At 53.1% G+C, this 27,876-nt stretch overlaps 2 protein-coding genes across 3 annotated transcripts; one reads left to right on the forward strand and one right to left on the reverse strand.

The window, feature by feature from the left end:
• Window positions 1-5,443: 5,443 nt before the first annotated feature.
• Window positions 5,444-9,331, reverse strand: NUDT16L1 (nudix hydrolase 16 like 1). 2 transcript variants are annotated; one of them, XM_090024615.1, is made up of 3 exons: window positions 9,193-9,331; window positions 7,849-8,109; window positions 5,444-6,756 (listed from the first exon to the last, which is right to left on the reverse strand). In XM_090024615.1, the coding sequence occupies exons 2-3, from the start codon at window positions 8,107-8,109 to the stop codon at window positions 6,160-6,162; spliced, it is 858 nt and encodes a 285-aa protein (XP_089880741.1). In that variant the 5' UTR covers window positions 9,193-9,331; the 3' UTR covers window positions 5,444-6,159. The 2 variants fall into 2 exon arrangements, with proteins under 2 accessions (XP_089880741.1, XP_089880740.1); XM_090024614.1 differs by lacking the exon at window positions 9,193-9,331 and adding an exon at window positions 8,781-9,116.
• LOC149854764 (forkhead box protein J1-B-like) lies at window positions 9,194-27,662 on the forward strand. The gene is made up of 3 exons (XM_090024613.1): window positions 9,194-9,750; window positions 11,519-12,076; window positions 17,242-27,662. The coding sequence occupies exons 2-3, from the start codon at window positions 11,546-11,548 to the stop codon at window positions 18,019-18,021; spliced, it is 1,311 nt and encodes a 436-aa protein (XP_089880739.1). The 5' UTR covers window positions 9,194-9,750; window positions 11,519-11,545; the 3' UTR covers window positions 18,022-27,662.
• The last annotated feature ends 214 nt before the right edge of the window (window positions 27,663-27,876 follow it).

A 27,876-nucleotide genomic window follows, 5' to 3' on the forward strand; every position in this document is an offset into this window, starting at 1 on the left:
TTCATCCACTTTGGAATCACCCTTCAGGTAGTTGAAGGCTGCTATTAAATCTCCTCTCAGTCTTCTCTTTCCCAGACTAAATACACCCAGTTCTCTCAGCATCTCATAAATCATGTGGCCCAGCCCCTAACCATTTTCAGTGTTCTCTGCTGGATTCTCTCCAGTTTGTTTACATCCTTCCCATGGTGGGAGGCCCAAAACTGGGCACGGTACTCCAGATGTGGCCTCACCAGTGCCAAATAGAGAAGAAGAATCACTTCCCTCAGTGTGGTGGCAACACTCCTACTAATGCAGTCCAATATGTGGTTATGTTTCTTGGCAGCAAGGGCATACTGCTGGCTCATATTCAGCTTATTGTCCACTGTAACCCCCAGGTCCTTTTCTGTTGCTCTGAATCCCATATCTGCTTCTCTCCTCAACTTGATGTCATCTGCTAACTTGATGAGGGTTCACTCCTTCCCATCTTCCAGTTCATTGATGAAGATATTGAACAAAACCAGCCCAAGGACCAACCCCTGGGGCACTCCACTAGATACTACCTACCCACTAGACATCGAGCCGTTGATTACTACTCTCCGAGCCTGATGCTCCATCATTTTCTATCCACCTTACAATCCATTCATCCAGCCCGTTTCCTTAGCTTGCTTACATGAATGTTGTGGGAGACAGTATCAAAAACCTTGCCAAAGTCAAAGTGTATCACATCCACCAGTGTCCCCGCATCCACAGAGCCAGTCGTCTCATCATAGAAGGCAACCAGGTTGGTCAGCCATGACCTGCCCTTAGTTAATCCATGCTGACTGATACCAATCACTTTCTTCCCCTCCAAGTGATTGGAAATGGATTCCTTGAGGACCTGATCCATGATTTTTCCAGGGACTGACTGGTTTGTAGTTCCCTGGATCTTCCTCCTTCCTTTTCTTAAAGATGGGCATTGATTTGCCCTTTTCCAATTGTTTCAGACCTCTCCCAATCTGCACAAGTTTTAAAAAATAATGGCCATCGGCCAATATTTGCCACATGCAACTCAGATGCAACTCTAGCCAGACCACACTAAATGAATTGCCTGTTCTGGCCATTCTGGGATCCCTGCTACTCTCTGGAGTAGCTGGAACAGCAGTATGCTGGGAGGAAAGGGGCCATGAGCGTGATCTGGCTCGTGGACCAGCCCCATGCCACTCACCTGGCCCATAGGGCCAGATGATTTTGACACCCCTGCCTTAAGTGTTAGCCCTTGGTACACAGTGCTCAAGCAAAGGGGAGAAGAATCTCTCTGAGGGTACTAACTAAGAGAAAATGCCAGCCTCAGGTTAATCAAAAGGCAACGAAAAGGGATTCTTTAAGTATGTTGAGAAAGACCAGAGAACCAGAAGTCCCTTACTGAATGTGGATGATTCAAAGAAGGCTGAAGCATATAATGCATTTTTACTAGCACTGCACCAATGTAAACCAAAAGAAAAGACAGAAAAGACAAAAAAAGACAGTGCCTATTGGATTGGCACTGATAAGAGGGGAAATGGCATTATCAGCCATCAGATTTTTTTTTTAAACCAATGTAGCTGGTAATATTTACCAATAATTATGCCTTCTGGCCAGAACCCTGGACACCTGGGTTCCCTCTCCCCTATGGGGCCAGGGCCCCCAAATGCCTGAGTTCCCTCAGGAAACAGCAGGTTGTACCTTGCAGGCAACCAGAAGCAAGACACGGGGCACCGTGTGCATGTATGCAGCTGCACACATGCACGTGGCAGAAAAACAGCCAGGCAGCATGGAGACCAGCTCCCTCCAGGTAAGTCTATGGAGGGAAGTGGCATGGAGGAGGGGGCAGATCAAGGCTCCCATGGTGAGGGAGGGAGTGGAGCCAGGGAAGCCCAGAGCAACGCATGGGACACGAGGCCAGGGCAAGGAGCAGGATGGAGCTACAGACAGCTCACTTGTTGGGGGGGGCAATCTCCCCACCACTGTGTGCACCTGCTGGGGTAGGCATGGGAAGGCATGTGCCCCCCCTGATTTGTGCGTGGGGCAGATGCAGGCTGCTCACTGTGGGCTCAGGGCTCTCTGCTGCCTTTCCCCTCAAGAGCCCCAAACTGGCCACACACACCCTGCCCATGTGGCAGCGCTGGGGGTGGTGAGTTGCATCTCCCACTGCTGAGCAGGCTGGGGGCATACTGGTGGCATGGGGTTCATGGGACAAAGGCAGCAGTGCAGAGAGCCCCAAGCACACAGCATGCAGCCCACCTAGCCCTCACCCCACTCAGCTGTGCTTCACTTAAAGCATCCCCATGCTTAAAAGTGGTGGTGGTGGCACTTGAACTGAAGCTCACTGAATAAGCTTTAGTTCAAGAGCCCCTGCTGCCATTTTTAAGTGCCAGGACTCTGATACACATGATGCAGGAAGCTGCTGGAGCATGCCAAAAAAAAAAAAAAAAAATTATCAGCACTTCAAGATGCCTTGCATTTTAAACTACATCAATTATCAGATAGGCATCAGCCACCATGGTTGGTTAATAATCAGCTATCGGTATCAGCCAAGAAAATCTTTATCAGCGCACCCCTATTTTTTACTTCACTTTTCACAAACAGGGCAGCTACCAGATGATGAGTGCAGTTGGCAGCAAAGACAGGGAAGGAAGGCAGAACAGGTTAAAGATCACTTAGAGAAGCTGGTGCTTTCAAGTCTACAGGGATAGATGGGATGCATCTTAGGTTACTGAAAGAACTGGCTGAGATAATGTCAGCATTATCAGTAATCCTCTGTGAGGACTCATGGAGGTTGGGTGAGCTCCCAGATGACTGGAAAATGGCAAACATGGCACCCATCTTTAAGAAAGGGAAAGAGAAAGATCCAGGTCCTTGGACTATTCAGCCTGACCTCGTTACCTGGGAAGATCATGGAGCAGGCCCTCAAGGAATCCCCTGTGAAGCACCTAAAGGAGAACAAGGGGATCTGGGACAGCCATCACGGATTCACAAAAGCAAGTGATGTCTGAATACTAGAGTTCCTTTTATGGGAAGGTGACAGGCTCTGTGGGTGGGGAGCACATATAGGGAAGAGCCATGGATGCGATAGCCTTCCTGAAGTCAAGGCATTTTGAAAGTCTGTCATGACATTCTGATTAACAAGATAAGGAAATACAAACTAGACAAAAGTGTTGTAAGGTTGCATAACAGTTCATTATACTCAACATGTAATCATTAATGGCTCAATGTCTAGCTCGGAGGGGGCATCAAGTGGGGTTCCTCAGGGGCCTGTCCTGGGTCTAGTATTAATATCTTTGTTTGTGTTTTTGATGATGGGATTGAGTGCCTGTTTAGCAAATTTGCTGACAACATGAAGTTGGGTAGAATTGCAGACACTATGGACTGCAGGGCTAGGATCCAGAATGACCTGAACAGACTGAAGAAACAGTCCACAATCAGGTGAGATTCAACGACAAGCGCAAAGTCCTGCACTTGGGATACAATAACTTCATGAACAAATAAACTGGGGAGTGATTGGCTAGGTTGCAGTACTGCAGAAAGGATGTGGGGGGTACAGCAGACCATTAGCAGACTATAAGCCAAAAGTATGCTCTTATTGCAAAAAAGGCAACAGCATGAGTTGTTTCAACAGGACAGTCGCCTGCAAATCAAGGGAAGTGATTTTTCCACTCTATTCATCACTGGTGAAACTTCACCTGAAGTACTGTGTTGTTTGGGGCCCCACACTTCAAAAAATGTGGACAGATTAGAAAGTCCATCACAGAACAGCAAAAATGATTAGGGTCCACTTTTGAGGAAAAGGTGAAGGAACTAGGATTATTTATTCTGAAGAAGAGAAGACTAAAAGGGACTTGATAAATCTCCCAATACCTAACGGGTGATTCTATAAAGGATGGAGATGGATTTTCTGTGATTGTAGGTCCTCCCTGGCATAACAAGGAATAACGGCCACATGATGTTGGAGAGGAGGTTTAGATTAGACATCTGTAAGAACTACTTCACAGTTAGGATGGCTAGGATCTGGAACCAACTTCCAGGGGAAGTGGTGCTGGCTCCTACCCTGGGGGTCTTTAAGAAGAGGCTTGATGCCTACCTGGCTGGAGTCATTTGAGCCCGATTTTCTCTCATGCCCAGGCAGGGGGTCAGACTTGAAGATCTTCAAGGTCCCTTCCGACCTTACTTCTGTGATTCTATGATGGGCCTAGAGCAATGGCCCCAAGTACAGTGGGGGAAAAATTAGGCTGGAGATTACAAAGAACTTTCAGACTATGAGGGTGGTCAAAGATTGCACAGTTCTGTAGGTAGCCTATTCCTTTAAAATTTCTATTCCTATTCCTCCAGCCTTTAAAATTTTCAAGAGCAAGTTAAACTGACACTGGGTTGGGATAGTTTGGTCAGGGATGGTCCTGCCTTGAGCAGGGGTAGACTAGACCTTGTGAGGTCCCTTCCAACCTTACTTTCATATGATCCTATGCAAGGCCAAGCAACTCAAGAGCTAACATGTATAAGGAGCCTGAATGCTCCTACGTTTTTGCAGCTTACCCAAACTCAGCCCTTAAGCAGGCTGAATTACAGTCAGCCAGGTGAACACTACAAGGAAAGTACTGTGTTCAGTTTTGGGCCCCCACTACACAAAGAATGTGGACAAATTGGAAAGAATCCAGCAGAGGGCAATAAAAATGATTAGAGGGCTGGGGCACACTACTTGGGGACAGGCTGAGGAAACTGGGCTTATTTAGTCTAGAGAAGAGAAGACATAGGGGGGGATTTAATAGCAGCTTCAACTTCCTGAAGGGGGCGCTCAAACGAGGACAGAGCTAGACTGTTCTGAGTGGTGGCAGATAACAGATCAAAGAACAACAGTCTCAAGTTGCAGCAAGGGAAGTTTATGTTAGATATTAGGAAGAATCTTCTCCCTAGGAGGGTAGCAAGACACTGGAACAAGTTACACAGAGAGGTGGTAAAATCTCCATCCCTGGAGGTTTGCAAGATCCAGCTAGACAAAGCTCTGGCTGGGATGATCTAGTTGGGGGATGGTCCTGCTTTGAGCAGGGGATTGGACTAGATGTCCCTTCCAACCCAAATGTTCTATAAGCTATACAAAACAGATGTATGCTGAGATCCCACCAAACCTTTAGTTTGATTAGTGGTCAGCTGAAGAAGAGATGCTTGGGTATGGGACAAGGAGGGGTGGGAGGGCTCTAATTAGTGTGCTAACACCAGCCACTACACAACATCATGCTACAGTAACCTGCACAGAGAAGGCCATCCTGACAGCTCAGCAAAGGGCAAGTACTGGCTGTTCTAATCCACCCAGCTGCAGACACTGGGGTGTATGATCATTCCCCACACCCTTTAGGAGAATGGCACAAATTACCTCAAAGCCCACATGCACTAGTAGGAATAGCACTACTCATACTCTGCTACTTTCTTGCACGAAAGATCACACCTGAAAAGGGGCTCAGCAAAGCCATTTATTTCATTTTCTTTCTCCCACACAATCTCCATATGCAAAGCCAATACCCCTGCCCTTCCTGTACGCACTCATGGTGACCCACAGCTAAGCCACTCAAGATTTTTATGTTAGCTGGAAAGAGATCCATCCTCCCCATGATCCCCCTATTACCAAGTGGGAGCTCTAGGTACACTGCAAGACACCAAGCAGAAGGCAGCTCCCTGGGTTGATGGCAGTGTTGCATCTGCAGCTCTTTTCAATGAGGACTGCTTTGTTGTTCACTGCTGCCCAGTGCAATGCAGCTGTGGCTAAGTCTGCAGCATAGCAGCGGGGGGGCTTTAAAAACCCTATTGGAAAAAATTTAAAAGCAATGTGTTTCCGTTCATTTAAAAAACAAAAACAAAAACTCCTAAACTGGGACCTAAAATGAGCAAACGTGTCTCTGTTAAGTCAAAGCGTTGTTCTAAGGGTCAGAGCCATAGTATAAGCTCAGGGACTCCACAGGAGGGAGGGCGTTGGGGGATGTTAATATTGATCTGGACAGCTTGGTATAGTGTATTGGCTTTTAAAGAACAGCTTTTCCACTGCTTCAGGCAAATCTGATCCCTCCCTGTCCAGACAACTCTAAGGTGGAGTCGCTTGGGCAGCAACAACTTGGAAAGTTAGAAGAACAGTCTCCAATCTCCTCTCCCAGTTTAATGAAACCACAAACAAAACCAGCATCACTCAGCCATGGGCTCAGCTGCCAGCTCATTTGTTGCTGCAGCCACAGATACTGCCGCCGATTCAATCGAGGACAACACTGCTGGCTCGGCCATGCGCTTGGCTGCTGGTTCAGCCCCCAGCTCAGCTATGGACATTGCTGCTGATTCAGCCACTGACTCCGCAGCCGGCACAGTTGCTGGCCCGGGCATGGTCACAGCTACAGCCACCGGCACTGCCACTGGCTCAGCCTCAGCAGCTGGCTCAGCCACAGATACAGCCGTTGGCTCAGCCACAGACACAGTGGTCAATGCAGCTGCTGGCTCAGCCACAGATTCAGCAGCTGGCTCAGATGTCAGCTCATTTGTTGGCCTGGCTACCGGCTGGTTTGCTGGCACAGCCACAGGTGCTGCTGCAGGCTCCATCGCTGGCTTCTTTGGCTTCTGTGTGGCAGCCACTGCCTCTGCCAGCTTTTCCTCTGGTACCATATTCAAGACCTTCAGGGCAAAGAGCAGCTGGAACTTAGCGGTCCCAATGAAGGAGTTGCCCAGGAAGTTTGGGAGCCCACCCATGCGGTCCTTCTGGGTGTACAAGGGAACGCGGACCATCCCCATCACCTGCAACAGCACAGCAACACAATTGAGTAACACAAACGGCACTCCTCACCCAACACCAAAGCCACTGCCACATTTTGCCCCACTGCCACATTTTGCCCTGTGCACACCACCCCAGTGCCCCAGTAGCTGCTAGCACCACCATCCCACAGCCCAGCACCCATCCCTCATTCCAGCACCTCCACAGAGCATCCCCCAAGATGCCCCACCCTGTCCCCCAAACCACAGAATGCCCTCACCTTCAGTTCAAACCCAAATAATGCCCCATACTTCCCGTGCCCAAGCATCATAGCACACCCAACCCTTCTAGTCTTCACCTGACTTCTCCATGTACCATCCCCTGCCACTGAGCACCACTGCTTATCCCCCAGCACCACACCCAAGCTCCCCTAGCCCTCCAGGATGAGTCCCACAGCTTCACCCATGACCATTAACCCCACCACACTGCCCACTACCACTGTCCAACATCCCAGGAGTACCCCCACTGCTGCCGGGAATATCCTACCTTCTTTAGATCCAAGTCTCACCCTATCTACCATTCCACAAGAATACCACTGTTCATTTTTGTGTCACCCTCAACAGGGGTCCATGCCAAGGGGAGACAGTGCACACACACTATTCCCTGGCAGATGGCAGTGTCCTATCCAGAGTGGCCTTAGGATTCTTCACTATCTGTGCTCTGCATCAGAGGAATTAGGTAACCTGGCACAAGAGCTCCTACCTTCCCAAAGATCCTGCAGCACCAAATTCCCCAAAGGAAGTGCGTCTCTGTCTACCTCTTGCCAACTTATCTACACTCTGAGTCCAGTTTGGGGTAGAGCAGATGACCACCACAGAAAGGAGCCAAGTGACAGATCCAAGTGGCCAAAAACTCCCCAAGCCTATGTCAGAGACACAATCCTCACCACTAACAGGGAAACAGGACTGCCTTGCAGAACAGCCAAGATTTACAACTCAGGATAACCACCCGGCAGTGCACAGCACTTGCCACAAGTGGCTGTTAAATGCGGTGCATTCCCCCGCCCAGCTGCAACGGTCAGCAGCCCAGCAGACCCGGCCCAGGGTGCTAGTTCTCAGAACTCCCTGACACCCCACCTCCAGCCCGTGGTCTCGGGAATGCACCGCGTTGATCTCGACGGCGTGCAGCTCCTCCAGGGTCACCTGCCTGGCGTAGAAGTGTGCCACCACACGATGTGGCCCCTCTGTCAGGTGCGAGCACAGATAGTCAGCTTCCGTCAGGCGCACACAGCCCAAACCTAAGCCCAGCACCCGATTCAGACCGTCCTCCAGGGACCAGTAACGGCGATCCACGAACCCCCCAGGAAAGCCCAGTAGTCCGTCAAATCGCATCTGCATCTGCAATAGAGGCGCATTGTGTTAAAGGGGCATGGCCAACAGCCCCAGAGACCTGGTGGGAGAGGAGAAGGTTTCCTCAGCCAGAGCTGGACACTCACCACCATAACAAGCTTCTCAAGAGAAAGGGGGATTGAGGCAAACAAAGCACAAGACAGCCTGCAGCTTAACCCAAAAGGTTTTGCAGCCTCCCTAGCTTCAGCACAACCTAACTTCCAAACACTGTCCTTGCAAAACGAGCCCCAAGCACAGGGCCCGGTGCCAGCTCTCAGCCCAAATGGCCCCACTCAGGCTAACAGGAAGCAAGTGATGAACCCCAACAGCAACTCCGCTGCCAGCTGCTCCTGGTTACCCGGGCGACGTGACACTGCCCCGTCAACTCCTCGCAGGCCAGCTGTGCCCTCAGCCTCCCTTCCCGCCTCTTCAGGACACCGCTAGCGGGTGTGACACTGCGGGCTCCCTCGCAGCCTGAAAAAGCCACGGCGCCGGTCCCGCGGGCCCCACGCCTGGGGGAAAGCCTGGGAGCGAGCCCCTGCCGGCCCTAGAGCAGCCGCCTCGCCCGTCATGTCCGGCCGGCCCCGCGCGCAGCCCAGGAGCTGCCCCGCGCCCGGACCCCTCGGGGTCCCCGCCTCGGCCGCAGTCCGGGGCCCCGCGCCCGCCCGGCCCGGCCTCACCAGCACGGCGTAGCGCAGCGGGATGCGGCCGAAGAGCATGCCCGGGTTGGGTGCGTACAGCATGGCGTGGCACGAGTGGCTCCAGCCCGGCCCGAGCCGCATGGCCTCATAGCGGGTCAGCGGCTTCAGCTCGGGCACGCCCGGCACCGCCAGCGGCGGCAACGCCGGCAGCGCCCCCGCGGCCAGCGCCCCGCACCCGGCCGCCATCACCGCCACAAGCCGCCGAGAGCGCCCGCGCCGCGCCCCGTCGGCCTATCGCAGCGCCTCGGGGCGGGACCAGCCCCCGCGACAGCCAATCGGCGGCCCGACTGCCCGCCCAGCTCCTGCCATTCGGCCAATCGTCGCACAGAGGAGCCTCGGCAGAGCCAATCGCAGCTCCGTGTAGCTGTATTAAAAAATAGCAGCCAATCACCACGAGCGTTTCTCCCACTGCAGCCAATCAGGAGAGGAGAGAGGCGGAACTGCGGGGCTCGCTGGGGGAGGGCGCTGCGGCTGCCCAGGAGCTCCCCCAGCGGCCGCGGCGGGCGAATCCGTCCCGCGGTTCGCGCTCCTACGTGACGCCCCCGACAGCGGCCGGGTTTGCAGCCTGGGGCTCCGGCCGGCCGGCGGCGGCCCCTGCGGGGAGCTCGCGCCGCAGCTCTGCCACGGGCCTCCCCGGCGGGGCACCCGTTCCTGCCGCGGGACGCTCCGCGCCTCCCTGCGCCCGCGCTCCGCCTCCCGGGTCGGCCCTGGGGCGGGGCGGGGCGGGGCGCGGCGCGGGGAGCCCTGGTGCCTCTGGCGGCGGGAGCGGCGCCAGGGCAGCGGAGGGCGAGGCCCGGAGCTCGGCCGGCGCTGCGGAGGGTGGGGCCGCCGGGCTCCCCGCCCCGTGCTGCCCCGCCCGCGCCCGGCCCGGCCCAGGGCTGCCCGCTTCGTCCCAGCCCGACAGGCGCTGCAGCCCGTGCCCGCGGGGCGTCCGCACCTGGCAGGGAAGGTAAGACCGGGCTGGGTGCTGCACGCCTGCCTCGCTCGCTCGGCCTCCCGGGGCGCGCCGCCGCCGCCGCCGGGGGAGCGGGCAGCGGAGAGCGGAGTAGCGCCAAGCACCAGCCGGCTGCCTGCTGGTTCCCGCCGCGGGGCCGCTGCCTGCCCTGCACCTCGGCCCCTGCCCTCCGCGCCGGCCCCTCCTGCGGGAGCGAGTAGGTCTTGGCAGAGCCGCCCGTGCTGGTTTCTCAGGAAAGCTCCCCTCAGGCGGAGGGAGGAACAGCAGCGGTGGGGTCGGAGCGCTTATCTGGGCTGGGGGAGCCTGGGTCAGGACTGGATCAGGCAGTGAGGACTTGCTGGAGTTGAGGGAGAGCGGGGCCAACAAGTGCCTCACCCCCTCAGGGCAATTCTGGGCTGATCTCCCTCCCTCTTGCCAACAAAAGCACTTTGACTAATTTCAGTCCATCCTGGCACAGAATCAAAGCAGGAACAGGCACCACCTTTTTTTCCAAACCAGCCTCTGGTTTCTACCAGCTCATCCTGATGCTGCCTCCCCACCCCGCCTCAGTAGTTCCTGATTGCTGCCCAGGGAAACGTGGGTGCTCAGAGGGTGGTGGACTGAAGTGTGCAGAGCAGCACTGAGCAGGGCTCTATTTTAGATCCAGCAGACTAGTGCTGCGAGCCTCAGAGCTGCCGGGCTGCCAGGAGCTGTGCAGAGCAGCCCAGGAGACATTCAGCTAAAAGTCAGGAATAACCAGAGAAATGGCAGTCTAGTTATCCCCTGCTCTGAGCTACGGAGTCCTAGGCTGCTTGGGGACAGGAGCAGCTCTCTGCTGTGCTGTCCTGACACCCCTGCAGGCAGCCCGATGCTGATGAGTGGTGGGATGTGTGGTTCTCTAGGCTCTTTCTGAAGGCATCACTGCTGTTCCAGTATCCAGCTGTCCATGTATCTGGCTTGCCCTGAGCTGGCCACCCTGGGCCGTATTGTGTTGCATTGTTTGTGCGGCAGTGCGATCACTCTAGCCATGCACTACCTTAATGAAGGTAAATATGAACCCTTTCTTGCTAGCACCTGGACGCCTGCTGTAACAGGATAACAGGTCCCTGGAGGTTCTCTCAGTACAAATACACAGGCAGACTGCAAATCCCCTGTGGGCAGAACAGGGGACACCAGTGTAACCAAATCTGGCTGCCTGGGGATTTTGTTTTGTGCTCAGGAGCTGCAGGGGGCAAGTCCTCAGCCTTTGTCTCAGTGGCGTCTGTCCTGCACGTGGGGGGGTAGGCATTGCTCAGTGGATAGAGCAGGATGACCGGGGAACTGGCATTTCTCACTCCTGTCCATGGCCTTCCCTGCAGGGTCCTGGGAAGTTCTGTGCCCTTACTGCCTCAGTTTCCCCATGTGCAAATGCAGAGCCATAAAATTAGCATTGGTTGGAAGCTGACATCCTGAATGGAAGGTGCCTGTTGCTGTGTCAGATTCCCCCCAGGGAAAGAGCCACAGACCCAGTGGTCACTGGCCCAACCACTTCTGAAAGCCTTGCATAACCATGTGAGAGAAATATTTCTCCCTGGGGAAAAGTCTGTGCTTCACTTCAGGCTCCAATATGTTTCCAGAAGAGACTGTTGGTTCCTTGCATCCCATGCCCCCTGTCCTTCCCCTCCCTGAGCTGTCCTTCCCTGGGGCAGGTCTTCTGAGCTCTGCTAAGGGGCCTGAATCTGTGTGGTGCGCAGTACAGTGAAGTTGGGTCCTGTAGCTGATCTGCCTCTCCTCTGCCTCCCAGCGGGTAGAGGGACTGTGCTGGAGGAGAATGCCCATTCTCACCTCGCCCGAGATTGCCACCAAGTTCAAAGAGAAGTGGCTGCAACTACACCCTGAGGACCAGGACAATGTCAGTGGGGCTGTGACACTGGATGACAGCCTCACCAGCCTGCAGTGGCTCCAGAATTTCTCCATCCTCAGCACTGGCCCTGAGAGACTGCCTGCCCTGGGCCACCATCTCCACCAGCCTTGTGGGAAGTCTTTCCAAAATGCCGAAGCCCCTGCCAGCCCCCCAGCAGGAGACACTGCAGCCAAGGGGATGCCCCCAAGCCTGGGCAAACCTACCTCTGCAGCCACCTCCCCTGGCACTGGCCAGCTGCTGCCCCTCACCAGACTTCCCCTTGGTGCCCTAGAAATCGATTACAAGAACAACTCCACAATGAAGCCTCCTTACTCCTATGCCACCCTCATCTGCATGGCCATGCAGGCCAGCAAGCAGGCCAAGATCACCCTGTCTGCCATCTACAGTTGGATCATGGAGAACTTCTGCTACTACAGACATGCTGACCCCAGCTGGCAGGTGAGTTGGCAGCTTGAATAATTAATACTCCTGGTGAGGCGATGCATAATGGAGGCTGCTGTCTGTCAGCAAGAGCACTGGTACTCATTAAGCTGATAAATGAGCTGTTGCATTTAATTCCCTTTGCCTTCAGTTATATCCCATAGCACCTCTGTCCTGCAGTATGAGAGGGTGGGGGATGGCAGGGAGGGAGCCTGTCTTGCTTCTTGGATGGCATAAGCGTTCTATTTAGATGCTTTGCAGGTTCTCTAATGGCTTTCTGCTGGAGTGGTGAAAGCCTGAAATGTGCTTCCAAAATCCTCTTTTCTGTAGAAATCTACATGATCTTTGTCATTCTGAGTGAAATACAGGGAGCTCTGTGGTGGGTCATGCTGGCTTTCTGAACACATACAGCAAACCTACAGAGCAGTTTCCTGCTTATTCCCACCTGGAGTCTTGCTGGCTGAACAGACTGCCTCCTTGGTGATTCACTTCAGCATAGTGAGGGGACCCAATTTCTGTTCTTATCTCTCTTCTAAGAACACACTGGGATCCTGCAAACCAGAGGAGGAGCAGATTCCCCACCTCATGTGGCTTGTCTAGACTCAAGGCCAGATGGATCCCTTGCAGTAGGACCAGCAGGAGGAATCTGCTTTGGTGGTGGTTCCCACAAGGCATTAGCTGGTCCCTGAAGGTGTTGCACATGGGTCAGGTTGGAGGATGTAACACTCCCCAGCAAACTCACTGACCTCCCACTTTACAGGCACTCCCTGCATCCCAACCCCTAGGATTCCAGAATTGTCAGCCAGATGACAGAAGACCATGAAATTGGCTTTAAAATCATGAAAAAGAGAACATAGAGGGCTGGGTTCTGGTTTCACTCCTAGTGTCAGAGCCATTAGAGCCTGGTGTCAGTTCCTTTCCCATGAGGGCCATACATTTTAAATTAAAGCTGAGATTCTTATGTAGGTACATGACTCCCAGAGCCCCCGGTATGGTGGGCATTGGCAGAGCTGCGCTCAGCACTTCACCAACATGGCTCCATCTGCTGGGCGGTAAGGGGGCACTACGGACACCTGGAACTGACAGAAACCAAAGCCCAAACCATTGCTCCTTTCCCATATGTAAGCTTCCTGGCTAGCAGGGCTGTGCAGAATGGCACCGTTCTGTTTCGAATTTTGTTTTGATTCGAAACAGCTGTTCTGCTGCGTTCCATCGAAGCGGCAAAACTGTTTTGATGTTTCACCCATAGGATATAATGGGGAAGGTCAAAACAGCCTATAACTTTGGCATTTCTGGCCTGATTTGGATGAAACTTGCAGGGATGGTAGTCCCTTCTGACGGCATGAAACTTGCCAAGTTTCATGGAGATAGGTACAGGAGGTTTGGAGAAACTGCACCCAAATTCTTGAAAGCAAAACTCATGTCACGTGTATGCGTTAAGCCACAGCAGGGTCAAAACTGCAGGCAGGCTATCCCCTGCTGAGGCCGTGAAGCCTGCCAGCTTTCAAGGAGATAGGTGCAGGGGTTCTGGGTTCTGGGGCCCTGCACCTCTGGCTGCTGACAGGCAAAACTTGTGTCATGGGTGCTTGTGGAACTGTGTCTGCCTTGAGGCACTGGAGGTGGCGGGGGGGGGGGGGAACTACTGTAGGCCAGGCTGCTATGCCCTGCTGCAGCCACAAAGCCTGCCAGCTGCTAAGGAGATCGGTGCAGGGGGGTTCTCGGACTCTGTGCCCTAGCTGCTCACAGGCAAAACTCATGACATGGATGTTTGTACAACTGCTGCCTCGCAGCAGGACTGAAGATCCCACATCACTTGCCATCACAGACTTGGGGGTAATAATTGACCACAGTATGAACATGAGCTGCAGTGCGATGCTGTAGCCAGCAGGGCCAACAATACACTGGCATGCATCAATTGATGCATCTCCAGCAAAACCATTGCAAAGAAGGCCAGAAGGGACCTTGGGATTCTCCTGCTCTACTCGGCTCTTCTCAGCACTGGTGAGATCGCAGCTGGAGTACTGGTCCCATTCTGGTCTCCACACTATAACAAAGACATGGTGGAGCTTGAGAGAGTCCAGAGAAGGGCTACCCATATAATCAGAGACTTGCATGCCTGCAGGGGTGTCAGGCAAGCCATATGAGAGACCTGGGACTCCATCCTGAAAAAGAGAAGGCTGAGGGGACTTGGTAGTAGCTTACTGCTACATCAGAAGTGTATATCTAGGGATCAGTGAACAACTGTTCACCAGGGCACCCTTGGGGAAAACTAGGAGTAATGGTCACAAACTCCTGGAAGATGGTTTCAGGCTTGTTTCAGGCTCAACATTAGGAAAAACTACTTCACAGCTAGGGTGTCCAGACTGTGGAATAAGCTCCCTCCAGAGGTGGTGCAATCAGCTACCCTGGAAATCTTCAAGAGAAGATTAGACAGTTACCTTGCTGGGTTCACCCGACCCTCAGCTGTCTTTCCTGCTTGGTGCAGCAGGCTGGACCCAATGATCTTGCAGGGTCCCTTCCAGCCTTACAATCTAGGAATCCGTGAGTGGCTGGAGCCTAAATCTTAGGAGATATGGCTTTGGAACGGTTCTTCCAGGCCCCAGAACCCCCTTGCACCGATCTTGACAGCTGGCAGGCTTTGTGGCCGCAGCAGGGCCTAGCAGCCAGGCCTGCCATGTTTTCCCACCCCCCACCCCTCCATGCCCCAAGACAGACACAGTTGCCCAAACACCCATGACATGAGTTTTGCCTGTCAGTAGCTAGAAGTGCAGGGCCCCAGAAGCCCCCTACACCTATCTCCTTGACAGCTGGCAGGCTTTGTGGCTGCAGCAGGGGCCACCATCCCTGCAGCTTTCACTGTGCTGCACCTTAACACACACAGCGTTACCCCTCTCATGAGTTTTGCTTGTCTGGAGCTTGAGGTACAGTTCTACCCAAACCCCTGCACCTATCTCCTTGAAACTTGGCAGGCTTTGTGGCCTCAGCAGGGGCTACCATCCCTGTGGTTTTGACCCCGCTGTGGCTTAACACATATACGTGACATGAGTTTTGCTTTCAAGAATTTGGGTGCAGTTTCTCCAAACCCCCTGCACCTATCTCCATGAAACTTGGCAGGCGTCATGCCGCCAGAAGGGGCTACCGCTCCTGCAAGTTGCATCCAAATCAGGCCAGAAATGCCAAAGTCATAGGCTGTTTCAACCTTCCCCATTATAGCCTATGGGCAAAATGGCAAAATGTTTTGACTTGCCTTGTTTTGTTTCAAGGCTGTTTTGACTACATCTGTTCCATTTCAGTTTTGCTGTTTCAGCCTCAAAATGGGTCGAAACAAAACTGGTGGTGAAATTTTGTACAGCCCTACTGGTTAGCAGTGTGCTAGGCTGCAAGTGCCCTGCTGTGGCAGCTGTGGCTGAGGGGCCAGGCCTAAGCCACTCCTCAGGGCTTCTGCAGAAGTTACAGTTTAAGCCAAACCTTTATTCCTGCCCTCCACAGACCAATCCCCAGGGAGCCACAGGGATTTCCTTGACCTTAATGTTGTGCTCAAGGGGATCAGGCTCTGATCAGTGTGGCCTTCCAGGGGAGCCTGGGGTAAGAAGGGTTCATGCCCTTTTATCTAGCACTCCTGTTACATCCCTTCTAATAGGGAATTGGAGTGGAGGGAAGACTATGAAGCTTCATGTGGCAGAAGAGACTGTCTTACGTAGTTCATGGCTGGGGCCAAGTGTATACCACAGGAACAGCCATGTTTCCAAAACCTTTGACAGTCATCCTACTTGCAAGCCCAAGCCCAGGGGCTTGGGGTTCAGATGCCCCTGAGTTTTGCTTGCCCTTAGCAATAAGGCTGTTGGAGCAAGCAAAAGAGGAGACTCTCGTTTCCATAAACTAGGCTTAAAGCTGCTACACCTCGGTGGGTACTGAACCACACCAGAAGAGCAGTTCTCCTGTGGCACAGTTCAGGAAAACTGCCTTCATGGACACAGATGTATGGTATTTCCCTTTCCAGGTTCAGAAGCCTCTACGCTTGATCCGAGCCTTCAAGAGGCCGAGACATGTGATCTTAGCCTCTGAAACCCCAGGTGTGGGTAAAGGATGTTTGCCAGTAGTAGGACTGCTTATGGTTTCTGGACTCTTGGATTTGCAATTAGTTTCAGCTAATTTGGCCTTGGATACAAATTAAAAATAAAAATACCACAGGAACAGTCTCTTGTTGGCTTGTCGCTTCTTGGCCTCTTGTTGGCTCAGATCAAGTAAGAAAAACACCGTGACCACAGAAGCTGTCTCCCTAGTCGCACTGGGGAAGACCACTCTCCTGGCACAGGGATAGTACCTGCCAACGTAATGTATAATAAACCTCCCACTTAGCTGCTGGAGTGGGAAGGGCTTGGCTTTATGCCACTTTATGGAAATGGGAGACTCTTCCTGGGCTTGGGAATGCAAGTAGGATACCCACCAAAGGATTTGGGAACATCTGAAGCCCCAGATAGTGGTGGAGGATGTTTGCCAGTAGTAGGGCCACTTATGGTTCTGGACTGACTCACGGATTTGGAATTTGTTTTGGCTAATTTGGCTTGGAATACGGAAAATTAAGAAAAAATAATACCACAGGAACAGCCACCCAGGTTTATATGATTACTGTGTGCCAACCTGCCCATGTGGGCTCTGGTGGCTAGCATAGCCTGCTTGCCAGAATAGGCCTGTACATTAGCGCCTCCCTGCCTCTGTCTCAGGATGCTGGAGCAGTGGCAATTGGTGTTGGCACTGCAGTGAGGTGGCTCAACCCACAGTGATGACTGTGAACCTCCAGCAGATGCAGGTATCAGCATTGCAAACTTTTCCTCCAAGCCAAGAGAGCTGGAACCCTCTGTTCTTCCAAATTAAAACAGCCTTTGCTGACTCCAGGAGCAGGAGGTTTATGGCTTTACTCTCCTCCATCCCACCCCCCATAGAGGGCTTACTAAGTCCCACAACCCAGTGGGAGGCCTCCATTCTAGTTCAGTCCCAGCCCCTGGGCACCTTAATGAATTTCCTATGCCTTAAGATCCCTTGTGAAGGTGCTGCCAGGGCTGTTTGCTTTAAGCCTCTGAGCTGGGTGCCATAGGCTCTGGAGGCAGCTGGGCAATGCACAGCAGCTTCCCTGAGCTGCCTGATGGCTCACAGCCTTGTTCCTTCTGCCCTCTGGCCCACAGAACTCCATCCGGCACAACCTGTCCTTGAATAAGTGCTTCATGAAGGTGCCACGGCAGAAAGACGAACCAGGAAAGGGGGGCTTCTGGCAGATCGACCCCCGCTATGCAGATATGTTTGTCAACGGGGTTTTCAAGAGGAGGCGCACACCAGCCCCCAGCTACAACCCCCTACCACAGCCTGACGTGCCCAGCCCAAATGCTGCCTATGGCCTCTCATCTCCAACACTCCACCCAGGGAGCGAGCAGTTGCACCCAGGACATGCCACAGCCCATGCTCTGCAGCTGCAGGATCAGAGCTTCAGCCTTGCAGGTGCCCCCCATGCTACCAGCAAACGCAAGCAGCCTGTGCCCAAGTACAGCACCACAGCAGTCAAAACTTGCCCGTCCCCACTGTTACCTGACCATGGTGCTGGGGACAGCACCCTGACAAGGGATTGCAGCTGGGCCAGCATCTTCGATGATGTCTTAGATGAAAGCGCCAGCAACTTCGAGGAGTTGGATATAAATGCAGCACTCGGCTCTCTGGGAGCAGACATGGGCCAGACCCAAAGCAGGCACTCCAGCCCCGCCAGCCCCTGGGGAGCCCTGGACACCCACCATCTCTGTCCAGAGCATTCCCTCCTTGAAGACATCCCTTTCACAGACCCTCTGCAGCCCCCCTTGGTGGAAGCCAGGGAAGAGGATCTGGGCCTCTCCTGGGGCTTTGAGCAAGGCTTCACCTTCTCCGAAGGCTTCCTAGGTGAAATGCAGCTGTGGGACAAAGGAGAGTCCTTACTGTGACCTCTCCTGGGGCAAGGACAAGCTTGTAATCTGTGGGAAGCAGATACCTGGCACTGAAGTCTGCTGGTCTCCCAGCCCTGCTGTCCCCCTGGTCCTTCTGCTTGGAGGCACCTTGCCCTTGACTGGACTGGGCTGCTCGTGTGAAAGTTCCCCAGAGCTACTGCATGCCCCCCTGCCCCACAGACTGAAGGAAGGGCAGGGCCCTGCACTCCACCCTGACAGCTGAGATGTGTGTCTTTCTCTGCCCTCCCTGCCAACACAGAGCAGGCTGTACTCCAGCAATCAAGCTGTGCACCTGCCCAGTGCTTCTGCAACCATGTGCAGGCCTGGTCTCCCTGAGGAACATCTCCTTGGATGTTCTTGCCCAGCTGTGATGATGTGACCCCTCCTACTGGGCCTAGCCTTGTTCTACCATGCTGTGGAGATGACTTGCTGCAGGGAGCCTTAGGTGAAATGGCAAACAGAAGAACCAGCCTTGGGGAGAATATTGTGGGGGGTGGAGGGGGAGGCCAAGGCAAGGTGCTGAGGAAGCTTGGAAAACCATCACTGCAAATAGTGTCCTGCTACATAGCCAGACCCAGGCCTGGGTCTAAGGAAATGGCACTGCTCGACAGCCCCTGTTTTCCAGCTGGCAGGGGCCTCCCCTGAGTCTGCCTCCCAGTAAGACAAAGGGAGGAGTAGGAAGCCAACATAGCACCAGACTTGTTGAGTGAGGTAAATCCCCTCTTGGCACTGCAGTAGCCAAAGCTTGGGCTGTCAGACAATGCCAAAGGGAGCGTTCTCCTGCCTAAGCAGCTGTAAGCCCAGCCTGGCTAACATCCTGCCTGTCCCCTGTCTGCCAGACTGCTCATGGCTACACACACTGCTCTTCCTTCTGTTCCTGGCTGAGGACCACCTGGATTTGCCCCGAAGTCCCCTTCACCATGGAAACACCATTCACCCTGTCTTCCCCATACAGCAGGAGTACTTCCATATGCCCCATCGAGCTGTCATGACTGGAGTCACTAACACTGTCTAGGGACCAGGGCATCAATGGGAGGCAGGGCACAGCAGCAGGACACTTGGCATCTGATTTTGACCCTGCCTGTGTCACACACTTTGACCTCACAAGTGACTTATCTGTTCAGTGCCTCAGCTTCCCCATCTGTAAAGTGGGGATGTCCCCAGTCAAGCACTTCACGGCAGCTCTAAGCACCACTGGATCCTATTCTCCCTCTGCCCCACAGGACAGCTGTCACTCATGGGAGTTTCTCACTGATCCTTTGGTTCCCGGTGGTCAGCAGGGAGTCCATGACCAAACACTGGCTCTTGGAGTGCCAGGGTGGGGTCTAGAAGTCCCAAGGGCAGCATGTGGTGCTCCCAAGGGCTTACAAGACTACAGGACTTGGTACTGGCTGGGCCCACCTGTAGATACTGTGCCTCATCAGGCACACTCTTCCCACAAGGTGCTATGGAGAGTGCCCCAGTTTCCCAGAACACCCGGGTGCACCCCCACAGCTTTGCTGTTTGGGGGCTAAGTAGTGAAGGCTCAGCATGTAAAAAGCTGCAGCAGAGACACAACTGAGCGTGTCAGTGATGCTCCTGTGAGCCAGTTCCCATGGCTGCAGGTTGTGCTGTGCTCCCACTGCAGCTGACAGCGAGCTGTCTCAGCTCTGCCACTACCCTGTCAAGTTAGGTGCATATTGCTACATTCTGGGTAATGCAGGCAGCTGTCTCATAGTGTGTCTAGTGGGCTAGTGTGCTCAAGAGCTTGGATGCAGAGTGATACTAGGGAAATGTACTCTGAGACAAGCTAACCTGGCTGAAATGGTAGCACAGGCAGGGCTGGAGATACTATAAAAACAATGCAGGGTAAGCCATGCTAGCAGCCAGCAGGGGCAGAGCACTGGACCATTAGTTGCTGTAGTGTTGACAGGGCCTTTGAAACATGAGCCATCAGTGGTGAGACCACAGCTGGAGTACTGCATCCAGGTCTGGGCACCGCACTTCAACAAGGACATGGAAATGCTTGAGAGAGTCCAGAGAAGAACCACCCATATGATCAGGGACTTGCAAGACAAGCCATAGGAGAATAGGCTGAGGGACCTGGGCCTCTAGCCTAAAAAAGAGAAGGCTGAGAGGGAAATTGGTAGCAGCTTACTACTATATCAAGGGACTACATCAAGGGCTTAGCAACCAACTGTTCACCAGGGCACCCTTGGGGAAAACCAGGAGTAATGGCTACAAACTCCTGGAAGACCGTTTCAGATTCAACCTTAGAAAAAACTTCTTCACAGTCAGGGTGTCCAGACTGTGGAACAAACTCCCTCCAGTGGTGGTGCAATCACCTACCCTGGAAATCTTTAAGAGGAGACTGGATGGACACCTGACCCCAGTTGTCTTCCTGCCCAGTGCAGGAGGGCTGGACCCAATGATCTTATGAGGTCCCCTAACAATCTGTGAATCTATGAGACCCCGACTGAGCCTGGCTTCTACTCATAGAGCATCCAGAACAGCCAGCCACCTCTCAACAGCAGGATGCTCCTGCCCAAACCCCTTCTCAGCTGTGCCCAAACAACACTCCTTGCCACAGGATTACAGCCTTGGTTCTGGGAAATGGGGCAATACAGCCCTGCCTGTTCCAGGCCCATCTGCCCAGCTGTCTCAGGGGAGAGAGTCAGGGTCTGTGCTGCAACAGTCAACAGTGCTAGGACTGAGGGACACCCTGAGTTAGCTCTGGAAGCACAGAGAGGTGCTGAAGCCCTTGCTTGAGGCAGCAAAGGGCATACGTGTCTATCACAGCTGCTGCCTGAGACAGCCCAAAGCTAGTGCTGCCGTGGGACACACCCATGACTCCTCTGCCTGTGCCCACTGGGAAAGGGCAGGGCCTTGCCCAGCAGAACCTGGGCCATGCATTTTCCTCCTATGCCCCTGCCTGTGCTCCTGGGGAGGCAGTGAGCACCGCAACAAGTGAAGCAGAAATAGAGTCTCTAGGAGAAAGTGCAGCCATTTTGCTGGCAGACCCATTGGGCAGCTAATGGAGCCCCTTGAGATGTAAAGTTGCAGGTCATAGAAAACACAATACCGAGAGCTCCCTAAGGGGCTCAGCATTAATTTTCTAAAACTGCCCATCCAGCAGTGCCTCCACATGTCCACGGGAGCAGGGGAGGAGGCAAAGGAGTAGCAGGTATTAGAAGCAGAAATGATCAGGGCTAAAAGGTCCTTTTTAGCTGCATGAGCTCCATCCTGCACTGACTGGGCTTGCACTGCCTGGCTGGGATTTTACCAATGCATGACTCGAGAGCCTCAGGCTTGCATTTCCCATGTCCACTCCATGCTTGCCTTGCTCCATAGGCCTCTGAAAGCTTTTACTACGGTGGAACAAGTAGGAACACACAGCAGGAGACAGGTTTCTCTGCAGGTAAGAAAACAGCACTAACCACAGCACAGCTCAGTTACTTGAAGAGCAGGACTGAAGCAATACAGAGAAGCCAGACCATGCATGGGCACTGTGTACACAGTCCTTTTCCAATGTGGAAGCTACTCGTGTATGAGCCTGCCACAGTTGGGTCAAGATGCCTGGCTGGTTCCAGAGGGGATGTTTGATTAAATTAAGGAAGAGTGCGCAAGGTGGGGCTGAGCTGGCTGCTCCGAGGTCTGTTCCAGCCCTGTGCCCCTCCCGGCTGAACCAGCATCCTGGGGAGAAGGCTCTGGCTGACTGCTCTGGGTCCTGTCCGATAACAAAGCTCTTGGCAAGAAATGCCTTTGTTTTAGTTTTTTTATTATTATTATTATGATTATTGTAAAAGACAGCATAAATATGTGCCTGGGGACAAAGATTACCGCTCAGTATGAGTCTCCTTGGCATGCAGGCACTGAGACTTCATGTGTTAGAGCCTTGAATTGTCCCTGGGCTGAGAACAAGCTTCAAATCCTCCCGCCCAACCTGCCAAGCTCTGTGAAGTGGGAGCCCACCAGGGCAAGGCTGGGGGCAGAATGGCAGTGTTGCAGCCTGAGCAGTGCATAGAGGCAGCTTCAAGACCAACGAAAGGCCAACTCAAACATGCATATGTTCCACATGGAGTTAATTCACTCCCACTGGGAACGGGGCGGGGCACCCCAAGTCCCATGAAGAGAGTTGCATGCAGAAAGGCCAGTTAACTTCCTCTGCCAGGCTTTGTCTTGAGCAATCTGCTCAGAGCCTACAGACCAGGGGAATACAGCCCACCTCTCCCCTCCAGCAGAAAGAAAGCTGTACCTTTTGGCACCCTGATCCACACACCTCCTGCCTCTGAGCCTGGCTTCCCAGGCCTCCCTCAGCTACTGCTGCTGCACACCTCCACCTAGGAAGCCCCATGTTGCTCCCCCCTCCTCTCTCTCTCAGGCTTCTGAGCTGAGCAGGAGGCTGCATATACAGTGCCCGCTTCCAGGGTGGCTGCCCTCTCCATGCCAAGATGACCAAAGCTGCCTCATGCAGAGGAGCTTGCCCCAGCTCCCACATCTGTGCAGGCTGCCTTCTCACAGTCACCTCACTGAGCACTGTGTTTGCCAGCTGGCATGGCACTCATCCCTAATTGAGCAAGACAGTCCCAAAATGGAAACTTCAAGTCCTAGTCCCAAGCTGTATGACTCCAGGACAGCTTTTGTCCCAGATTCACAGTGTCATGCAGGAGTCCACGTTTTCTGTTCACCACAGAAACCATGGCCAGGAGCCATACACAGGAAGTGCCAAGTGCACATGCATGCCTGCACACATGTACATAGGAATACATCCAGACAGCATGGAGAGCAGCTCCCTGCAGGTAAGTCTATAGGGGGGGAATGGGAGGGGGGATCAGATTGAGGCCCCCACAGTGAGAGGGCATGGGACAGGGGCTGGGGGTGCTGCTCAGCCAGGACAGTGCATTGGGACTGGGGCGGGGAATGGAATGCAGCCATGAGAGGCTTCTTGAGGGGGGCATACCCCCCCATATTTGTGCACAGGGGGAGGCAGATGTGGGTTGCCAGCTGCTGGCTCAGGTCTCCCTTTCCAGATACACTCCCCTCAGGAGCACTGAACCACCATGGTGAGGCACCCCCTCCCTGCCTGGCAGCAGTGATGATGAAAGCCATGTGGAGTTGTGCCTCCAAGTGCTGCCAGGCATGCAGGGGGTTCATGGCTGATGCAGAGCTCCTGGAGGAAGGGCAGCAGGGCAGAGAGCCATAAGCCCACAGTGGGCAGCCTGCATCCATCCCTGCTCCACTTAGCTCTGCTCTGACCATGCCACTGGTTATGGCCCACATTTCCATTTTGAAAAGGTGGTCACCCTACAAGGCACAGGCCTCAGGCCAGCCCTGCAGCTCTCTGCTACCTGTGGGCCCTTGCCCTGGGGGCCTGAGCCTGATAGCTCAGCCCTGTGCAGAGTGGGTGTGAGACCTCCCATGCCTAGGATGGGGGTGGAGGGACAGGCTGATCTGGGGCTGTTCCATGCTTAAAGCAGCCCTAATGCAAGAGGCCAAGGCTGGAGTGTGTCCTTGAACTTGCCTGGTGCTGGCTGGCCCGTTTGAGACCATGACTCAGGTGCCTCCATACACTTAAAACCAAATGTGGCTACACTGGCAACAGGCCTATTTGTTGCTTTGAGGGACCATATGCCACTGCCCACAAAAAAATTCTATAAACCTCCCTTAAAAAGGAAGGCCACCAGGATAACACCAACTAAACTAGGTTGATCAGGGGATGGGGCTGCAGATGACAGAGAAAACGAACCACAAGCCATGTGCTGGAACAGCCCATGTAAGTATTGGGCCTGATGGGCAACAGGATGGGAGCACAAAGGGCACCCATCAGGGGGCTCAAGCGTCTCTATACTAATGCTAGAAACATGGGGAACAAGCAGGAGGAACTCACACTCCTGCTTGCAAACAAGAACTTCAACTTAGTTGGGCTAACTGAAATCTGGTGGGACCCTACCCACAATTGGGCAGTAAGCATTGAGGGCTATATGCTGTACAGATGTGATAGAGAGCAATACCCACCTCTTTTTCCTCTACTCTATGTTAAGGAACAATATACATCTTCCATAATCAAGATGAGCTCAGAGGAGGGGCAAATTGAGCTATTGTGGGTCAGAATGCAAGGAGGTTGTGGGGAAAGAAACTTAGTAGTGGGGATCTACTACAAGCTGCCATATCAGGAGGATGAGCTGGACCTGGAATTCTCAAGGCAGCTCTCAGAGACTGTACAGTCAATGGACATGGGTGACCTAAACTACCCTGCCATCTCCTGGGAGGATCAATCAGCTAGATCCAACCATTCATGTAGATTCTTAACCTGCATACAGGACCTTCACCTAACACAGGAGGTATATGGTCCCACTAGAGGAAACACCCTACTGGACTTGGTGCTAGCTACAGGGGATGACCTGGTGGGGGATCTACTGACACAAGGTACCTAGGGGACAGTGACCATCACTTGATTGAATTCACTATCCAGGGTAGGGTGGGAAAGATAACCAGTAGGGCAGAAGTGCTAGACTTCATAAGGGCTAACTTCAGTTTGCTCAGGAGATTAGTTAGTAAGGCACTGAAGAACAGGAGCATTTGTGAGATGGGAATCCAGGAAAGGTTGGTCATTCCTAAAGGGAGCAATCCCATTGCACAGGAAAGGGGCCAAGAAACCATCTTGGCTGAACAGGGAAATCCAGGAAAGCCTAGGGGCAAAAAAAGAGGGATATAAGCTGTGGAAGCAGGGGGTAGCTACCAAGACAGAGTATTATCTACTTGGCCTGCACTTGCAGGGAGGCAGTTAGAAAGGCCAAAGCAGAAATGGAATTCAGACTGGCAACAAAAATTAAAGACAATAAAAAGTCCTTATTCAGGTATATAGAGAGTAAAAAGCAGGCTCAGGGTAGCCTAGGACCCACTACAGGACAAACTAGGGCAATTTAGTGACAGACAGTGGGGACAAGGCTGAGCTCTTCAATGAGTTTTTTTACTCCCATATTCTTGAACATGGATCAGGACAAATCTCCCAGTTGGATTACAGACAGGCACAAAAGGGACACCAGCCCACCAACGGTTAGTGCGGACTTGGTGAAGAGGCACTTGGAAGGACTAGATGTGTTTTAAGTCAGCAGGCCCAGATGATCTCCATCCAAGGGTGCTGAAGGAATTGGCCAGTGTCATAGGAGAGCCACTGGCATGGTTGTTTGAGCGTTCATAGTGCTCAGGACAGGTCCCAGAGGATAGGAAAAGGGCCACTGTGGTCCCTACATTCAAGAAGGGGAGAAAGGAGGATCTGAGTAACTATAGACCCATAAGTCTCACCTCTATCCTTGGGAAAATCTTTGAAAAAATTATTAAGGGTCACATTTGCAGGAGTCCAGCAGGAAAAACAATGCTGAAGAGATTCATAGCAGGTAGATCCTGCCTGATTAACCTTGTTCCTTTTTATGACTGGGTCACAAAATGGTTAGATGCAGCAGTTGAGGTGGATGTCATTTACTTGGATTTTAAGAAGGCTTTCGATACAGTATCTCATCCTATTCTCATAAATAAACTGAGCAGTTGTGACAGATAATTACATGCTCAGTGGGTGGCAAATTGGCTTAGGGGTCATACCCAGAGAGTGGTGGTGGATGGGACGGTATCAACCTAGAAAGATGTCAGCAGTGGAGTCCCACAAGGGTCGCTCCTTTGACTTGTGCTGTTCAATGTCTTTATCAGTGACTTGGATGAGGGTGTGGAGAGCACTCTGTCCAAATTTGCAGATGATACCAAATTATGGGGTAAAGTTAACACACTAGCGGAAGGGAACAAATCCAGGTTGATCTGGGCAGGTTGGGAAAGTGGGTAGAACAGAATAGGATGCAGTTCAGCAAAGACAAGTGCAAAGTGCTGCACCTAGGGAAAAGGAATTACGAGCACACTTACAGGCTGCGGGACGACCTTTTCAGCAGCACAGCAGCAGAAAGGGATCTCAGATTCATTGTTAACACCAAAATAAACATGAGTCATCAATGTGGCGAAGCCATCAGTAAAGCTAACTGCACTCTATCATGCATTAGCAGGTGCATCACAAACAAGTCCAGGGAGGTGATACTTCCTCTCTATGCACTACTGGTCAGGCCACAGCTGGAGTACTGCACCCAGTTTTGGGCGCCGCACTTCAAGAGGGATGTGGACAACCTTGAGAGGGTTTAGAGGAGGGCCACTTGTATGGTTAGGGGGCTGCAGGCAAAGCCCTGTGAAGAGAGACTGAGAGACCTAGATCTCTTCAGCCTTTGCAAGAGAAGGCTGAGAGGTGATCTTGTGGCTGCCTACAAATTCTTCAGGGGAGGCAGCAAGGAATAGGAGATGCTCTGTTTACCAGACACCCCTTGGAGTAACTAGGAACAATAGCCTAATGTCTATGAAATCTATAAGCTGACAGAAAGCATATTTAGGCTGGACTTCTGGAAGAAGCAGCTGCCAGCAGCAGCTCACAGTGGCAAAGGGCCACCACCCGCAGGCACCAATGACACTGTTGTTGGTGCCTTTTTGTAGGGGGTGCACTGCCATGCTCAGGGGGTCCACATGCTCCCATATGCACCCCCTACGCATTGACCCTGACTGGAGACCCTTGTCTTTGCCAAGCATGTCCCACCACTTGGTGTCTGGGCAGAACACGAGGACAAGATGGTGGAAGGTGCAAATCATGAGCATGTAGAGCTGGTGGTGATGGGCAGTTAAGAAGCAGACCAGCCTGATACCCTCCCAGCTTGCTAATATGGTGAGACAGGGAGTTCCATTGGGTCTGCCAAGGCATGGGCCCCACAACAAGCTCCAGAGGACTAGGGAATACCAGAGGCCAGGGACTGCTCTTGCACAGGACCAGATCAATGTAGGCAATGGTCTTGACCTCCTGGAGTAGGTGGCAGGGTGTACAAACTGTGACTAGCTCCATGTGCTGGCCCAGCTTGCAAACAAGAGCAGTGGGATCTGCCCATCCTTGCAGTACCATCGTCCAGTGCACCCAGGGCACCTCTGTTGTCAGCACCACTAGCTGTAGGTTTTTCATCAGGGACTTGGTGAAGAGGCTCAGGCCTTCCACAACTGTCTCTGGTCATCAGCATCCCAGGCCTCCTGCTTTCATGTCTCATTACCAGGCACCACCTCTTAAGTCCAATAACCCTAAATTAAAGCAGAAGTATGAGTGGCATGAATTAGCACTGACTCTGATTCTTGGCCAAGTACAGCCAAGCCATGCAGTGAGGCCCACAAGCAACAATGCCAGCTGAGACAGCTAGATGCCAAGGGCTGGTGTCTGTTGAGGCTGTTCTAGATCCCTCCCTTCTGGGGCTGGCCCAGGTTCGCACAGCAGGACTCAGCACTGAGGATGACAGACTGGGGACTCTCTGGAGCCCACAGTACCAATCCTAGACACACAGGCTGGGGCCTGGGGAGGCATGACTAGGTTCAGATGGACCCCAGGACTGTTGAGCTATACCCTAGGCAAGGCATTTGCTCTACCCTACCCTCACTATTTGCAGACACCCCTCTGCTGCTGAGAACCCAGGCAGATGCTCAATGGGCATGGATGACATTTAATGTAAATCACCAAATGAGCTACTCTGCATGTCTAAAATAAAAGCATATGTGCTCACGCACCACCCCTGGACAGACACCCATGCCCACACACAGGGAAGGCTCCCATCACTGCTTCCCCCACCCCACCCTTTGCTTTGAGCAGTTGCTTCCCCTGCTTTCCTCCCCGCCCCCCATCCCCCCCCAGATCGTCCCGCTGCTCTGTGAGGTTGCCTCCCACACTCCCTACACTGGTCCCTCTGGCTCCTGGCTATTGGCTGGGCCATGGCCTGGGTTGCACTGCCTGGGTGGGTCTAGCTCCAGCAACAG

Source organism: Crocodylus siamensis, chromosome 12, assembly GCF_052110815.1.
Source record: "Crocodylus siamensis isolate JL-2025a chromosome 12, ASM5211081v1, whole genome shotgun sequence".
Taxonomy (NCBI): domain Eukaryota; kingdom Metazoa; phylum Chordata; order Crocodylia; family Crocodylidae; genus Crocodylus; species Crocodylus siamensis.

What these genes read in the sequence shown, in the direction of transcription:
- NUDT16L1 (XM_090024614.1), bottom strand. Translation starts at nt 8,987, where the DNA reads ATGGCGGCCGGGTGCGGGGCGCTGGCCGCGGGGGCGCTGCCGGCGTTG. An exon ending in CGCTGCGCTACGCCGTGCTG is followed by an intron (nt 8,110 to 8,780) that starts GTGAGGCCGGGC and finishes CCTCTATTGCAG; the next exon opens with ATGCAGATGCGATTTGACGG. An exon ending in CCCGAGACCACGGGCTGGAG is followed by an intron (nt 6,757 to 7,848) that starts GTGGGGTGTCAG and finishes GTGCTGTTGCAG; the next exon opens with GTGATGGGGATGGTCCGCGT.
- LOC149854764 (XM_090024613.1), top strand. Translation starts at nt 11,546, where the DNA reads ATGCCCATTCTCACCTCGCCCGAGATTGCCACCAAGTTCAAAGAGAAG. An exon ending in ATGCTGACCCCAGCTGGCAG is followed by an intron (nt 12,077 to 17,241) that starts GTGAGTTGGCAG and finishes TCTGGCCCACAG; the next exon opens with AACTCCATCCGGCACAACCT.